The following is a 5,138-nucleotide window of genomic DNA, read 5'->3' as shown; positions in this document are numbered from 1 at the left end:
GTTCTATGCTATGGATAGCACCATGAATAGATTCTACGATTTGGATAGCACTAGAGTTACTAATACAAATAGTAAGGAACATCGAAAAAGTGTTCCACAATTGGACGATAACTAGAGTTCCATAATCGGATGGCATTAGAGCTCCTCTAATGTTGGAGAATAAAAATTGTAAAAGGAAAATGAAAAAGTATGGAGCATTTATGAGTTCCACAATTGGATGATAGTTAGAGTGGCTGCATGATTTGATAATTACTTACAATTCATCTGCACTTCAACTTTTTTTTCCCCATTTGAAAAGAGTAGGAGTGCATCATGATAAATAGGTCACTAAATTTTATAATGCCATGATCAAAGGAAACAAACAAAATGCAGAAAACAGTACTTCAAGATTTTTGTTGTAGATAAACACTTTGTAAAGTAATCCCGAAAACATGGTGATTGCTACTTATCAGAAATTTTCATTTATAGGTCGATGCCACTTGTTAAAGAGTAAAATTTTTCTTTGGCTACAGATGCCACACAGTAAATTTTGATTGACGTGTTAGCCACTCTTGAGTTTCATGCTATTGTGAATCTTGGAGGAGGACTTTATAATAGTTTATTTCAATCATAATAGATTCTTCGCAACCCAAGATGTCAAAAATTTTGCAGACTAGGATTCGTCACAAATTTTGATTGATATAAAAAATATGGTTAAAATTTTCATGATACTTTTGAAGTTTGGGATAGGAAAAGATTAGGCCAGAATCAAGATGAAGCAAGTATTCAGTTCTACGTCATTGGCATCCAATTTTTAATGATTTTATTGACTCAGCGAAGTAGCGTGTTTGGAATTTTTGTCCCCAGAATATGCGCCATCCCTCTGATGACACACCTACGGCCAAGATCACCTGTACCCATGGCCGAGAAGTGGGCCCGGCTAGATATAGGAAAGAGCAAACGAATGGCGAATCCTCCCTGCATCCAAGGAGATTTTCCCGGTGCCTTGTCGGCTGGAGATTCCCTCGTTTTGCGAAGCGGGCCGACAAGCGGAATCCAACTTGGATTCCAGCGCTGACGAGTTCAACGCTTCGTTTTTTAAGAGATGTTATATTAAATTATTAATCACCACCACACGTTACTTGTCCAAACCAGTATCTATTAAATGATAACGATTCTTTTACTTAGTTTAGATGTTTATTCACGCTCACCAAATTTGAATAAACATTAATGATAGAATCAAATAGCAAAAAAGAAATGCTATAAAATATTATTACTTACAAGCTTTGTATACATTCCAATGAATTATATAAAAAAATTAATTAAATATTTATATTTAGTTTGAATATCTCAAAGTATAAACATTGAATAGCCTAAAAACATATGATAAAAAGGGAAAATCATTAATGGTGTTAATCTAAGTTTAAAATGAAAAGCTATATGAAGTCATGCTACATTATTCACTTTATCAGCCTTAAATTTGGTGCCACTAGGGTTTCCTATGAGTGGTCAAACATAACAAAGGAATCACGTTTGCTTTACAACTTGCATCAATCCCCTGCTGTGACTTTGGACGAAACAAATTGCATCAATTTCCTTACATGAGTTTGGACAAAAAATTGGATATCAACATATTGGTATTCCATCCCATTACTTGCCAATGATGGGCACTGCTTTATTTTTTTCATTGCAAGTAGTGAACGTGACAGGATACCTTCAGCCAGTTGTTATAGCGTTTTAATTTTACAGCCGTTAATGTAAATGGTAAATAGTAAACCTTCAGCTTGCACCGTCGCATTCCCTTCCCGGACCTCGGTCACTTTACAAAATCGAATATAAGAACATTTCAAGTCCGGACTTCCTCAAGTGTCTATAAAATGGCGCTACCGGTGGCCCGGAAGTGCCCATCCCAGTATTCACAGAGATCGGAGAGAGGGAGAGAGAGAGGATGGGAGGTTGGGCGATCGCCGTGCATGGGGGCGCCGGTGTGGACCCCAACCTTCCGGCGGAGCGGCAGGAGGAGGCGAAGCGCGTCCTCTCCCGGTGTCTCCACCTGGGCATCGCCGCCCTCCGGGGCGGCGCCGCCGCGGTGGACGTGGTGGAGATGGTGGTCCGGGGACTGGAGACGGACCCCGTGTTCAACTCCGGGCGGGGGTCCGCGCTGACGCGGCGAGGGACGGTGGAGATGGAGGCCAGCATCATGGACGGCCGCGGCCGCCGGTGCGGCGCCGTCTCCGGCCTCTCCACCGTCAAGAACCCCATCTCCTTGGCCCGCCTCGTCATGGACAAATCCCCCCACTCCTACCTCGCCTTCGACGGAGCCGAGGAGTTCGCCCGCGAGCAGGTAACGCCGTTTGTTTTGACCTCCCTCTGTCTTTCTCCCTCTCAAAGCCGGTGACTGTATCTCCGTCCGGCGAGCCGTTGTAAACTCTGAAAACACGGCTTTATTTCACGTGGTCGGTTGTGGTGGCTTCTCGTGAGAGGTATCCGCACTCGCGGTAGATACTCTGAAAAGAGGAATCTTGCCAGTGCTGCCGGACGTCTGGGGCCATGGTAGGGTGGCAGGCAGGGGATCCTCTGCAACCCAACTTGTACGAGTTTTGTGCAATTTGGGTACATGACACGTCCTAATAAAAAGTACTTAAAAAAAAAACCTGCTATGCCACTGCTGCTTTCACTTGTTCTACGTGGCAGTGGACTACCCTCATCCACCTCTAGCATATGAGATGGGTGGATTTAGAAACCCTAACCGGCAACCATATGTTCTAAGTTCGACATCTAAAAAAATTTGCAGTTTTTATCTTGAAAATAATATTCTACCTTAATCAGATGAAAAAATATAATTTGAGTGCAATTTGTTTTTTTGTGCATACATGCGGAGCATAACTTTTAGAATCTTATCTTGACATACTATGTATATAATATATTATTTTTAAAAATTATATAAATGATAGAAATTTGTTGTGTAATTTGAACATATAGAAATTTTCTATATTTCTGATGGCATGGATTCCTTCCACAATTGTCTCCATCTTTTGGCCCACACAATATTCTGCATATGGAGGCATGTGGTTGGATCGTGTGGAAGGCATTTGGTGCGGACCCACAGACTGAATATTCCCCTTAGAACATGCTTTGTCTGCAGTCATTGGTGTATACAAATTTCCCTTAAAAAAATCCATGTATGACGACTTAATGATAGGATGAGCTTCTCTTATGTATCAAAAGAACACCTATATTATTAATTTGCCCTCATATTTGCCTATAAATTCTATGAGTTCTACCAATCTCCTCTCGTCATATGGTTGAAATATTTTTCATGTGTAGCATTACGTGGAACTTTAGTGACGCAATTTTAGAACGGGCGATGTGCACTGAATCTAATCCGTCCTTTTCGGTCACTGTAGTTGGGTGGACTAGGTTTTGATAGCCAGGACCCAACTTAGCATACTTTTGAAACCTTAACCGTGCTTTTTCTTTAAGAAAACCTAAAGTTGTAGCTGCCATCTACTATCTGAAGCGCGCCGACACTTGTGATTAAATTATTTAAGATCGAATCTCAGTCCTATAAGCAATTATTTTGGTTGGTTCATGCTTCTCGACGGTAGCCACGTGGGTCCTTACATTGCCGGAACTTTGAGTCACCGAATTCTACCAACTCCAAAGATCAGCCACCCGACCTTATTTTTTGCACAAATCTTGATGCACTGGATCATTTCATGCGCAAATTTCTCTAGGAAAGGGCATATGGGCGGCTGTGCATTGCGTAGCCAAGACTTTCGTCGAGCCTTCGTGCCAGAATTTTCTTTGCATCTTCTCTCTTGTTTGGTTTGCCTTTTCTTCTGTTCTTTGACTGAAGCTATTGAATCCATTGTTTGTTTCAGGGTGTAGAAGTCATCGACAATAGCTATTTCATCACTGAAGAGAACGTGGGCATGCTGAAGCTCGCCAAGGAAGCCAACAGCATCTTGGTTCGTCCCACATCCTCCTCCATCACTAACTCTTCTTTCTTTTGATCTATCCATCTATACTGTCTCCTCTTTTTGGGTCCTTTTGATTTCAAGATCAAAGCTCAGCCTTCCTATCTCTACTCTCTGTGGCCGGGGCCAACTTAATTGACATTATGCAATAGCAAACTCTATGTAACGTAGATGGTTTAACACCAACTCATTCCCCATCTGATGGATATTCTATATATACTTGGAATCGAACAGTTTGATTACAGGGTTCCAGTTCCTGGCGTCGAGACATGCAGCGCCAGCGCTGGATCCATGGTGGACAACCCTCTGCAAATGAACGGCCTCCCTATCAGCATCTACGCGCCAGAGACCGTGGGGTGCGTCGTGGTCGACAGCGGCGGGTGGTGCGCCGCCGCCACCTCCACCGGAGGTCTCATGAACAAGATGATCGGCCGCATCGGCGACTCGCCGCTGATAGGCTCTGGAACCTACGCCTGTGACCTCTGTGCCGTTTCATGCACCGGCGAGGGCGAGGCCATCATTCGGAGCACATTGGCGAGGGACGTGGCGGCGGTCATGGAGTACAAAGGTCTCGGCCTCCAGGAGGCAGTGGATTATATCATCAAGAACAGGCTGGACGAAGGCCAGGCCGGGCTTATCGCGGTCTCGAGAAATGGCGAGGTGGCCTATGGATTTAATACTACAGGAATGTTTAGGGCTTGTGCTACCGAAGATGGGTTCATGGATGTGGGGATATGGGAGTAGGTGTACGTATACGTTCCCGGCCGGTTGTCTTCGTCTTGAAGACAACTCTAGGAATTTGTCTGCCTTCATAGCCAGATGCATGGGATCTCTCTCTTTTCTCAGGGTGAATGTCGACGGGTGGGTTAGCGAATATTAATGCCCGTCATGGAAGGAGAATAACAGTAATATTATCTCTATTTGTAGGCCCTCTTTCACCATCTGTTCATCATGTTTATCACCTTAACATCTGCCATCTCGTTTGGTTCGCAAAATTTTTTTTTTCCACTAAAATATTTTTTTTAAACAAGTTTGATGTTTGAATATATAATGCTGAAAAAATAGTTTTTGCACATTTAGTTAAATGACAAAGTGGAGAATGGCTTATGTTTGGTTCTGGATCTGCTTTCAGAGCACTTGTTTCTATTTTTTTTTTCTTTCAAAACTTCAGCATCCACT

At 43.0% G+C, this 5,138-nt stretch overlaps 1 protein-coding gene across 1 annotated transcript; it reads left to right on the top strand.

Annotated features, from left to right (window-relative positions):
- The first annotated feature begins 1,875 nt into the window (after positions 1 to 1,875).
- On the top strand, positions 1,876 to 4,897 carry LOC103712109 (putative isoaspartyl peptidase/L-asparaginase 2). The gene is made up of 3 exons (XM_008798517.5): positions 1,876 to 2,323; positions 3,864 to 3,950; positions 4,194 to 4,897. Exons 1-3 carry the CDS (start codon positions 1,928 to 1,930, stop codon positions 4,701 to 4,703), a joined length of 993 nt encoding a protein of 330 aa, XP_008796739.3. The 5' UTR covers positions 1,876 to 1,927; the 3' UTR covers positions 4,704 to 4,897.
- The last annotated feature ends 241 nt before the right edge of the window (positions 4,898 to 5,138 follow it).

The sequence above is a fragment of the Phoenix dactylifera genome, chromosome 11 (genome assembly GCF_051530095.1).
Source record: "Phoenix dactylifera cultivar Ajwa chromosome 11, Ajwa_hap1_PhDact_Kaust_v1.1, whole genome shotgun sequence".
NCBI classification, from domain to species: domain Eukaryota; kingdom Viridiplantae; phylum Streptophyta; class Magnoliopsida; order Arecales; family Arecaceae; genus Phoenix; species Phoenix dactylifera.
Note: the sequence above shows the minus strand (reverse complement) of the source record. Positions and strands in the feature narration are given on the sequence as shown.

Bases quoted from the DNA above. Each gene is read 5' to 3' on its own strand.
- LOC103712109 (XM_008798517.5), top strand. From the start codon at position 1,928: ATGGGAGGTTGGGCGATCGCCGTGCATGGGGGCGCCGGTGTGGACCCC. The intron at 2,324-3,863 runs GTAACGCCGTTT...TGTTTGTTTCAG, and splicing joins AGGAGTTCGCCCGCGAGCAG to GGTGTAGAAGTCATCGACAA. The intron at 3,951-4,193 runs GTTCGTCCCACA...GGAATCGAACAG, and splicing joins AGGAAGCCAACAGCATCTTG to TTTGATTACAGGGTTCCAGT.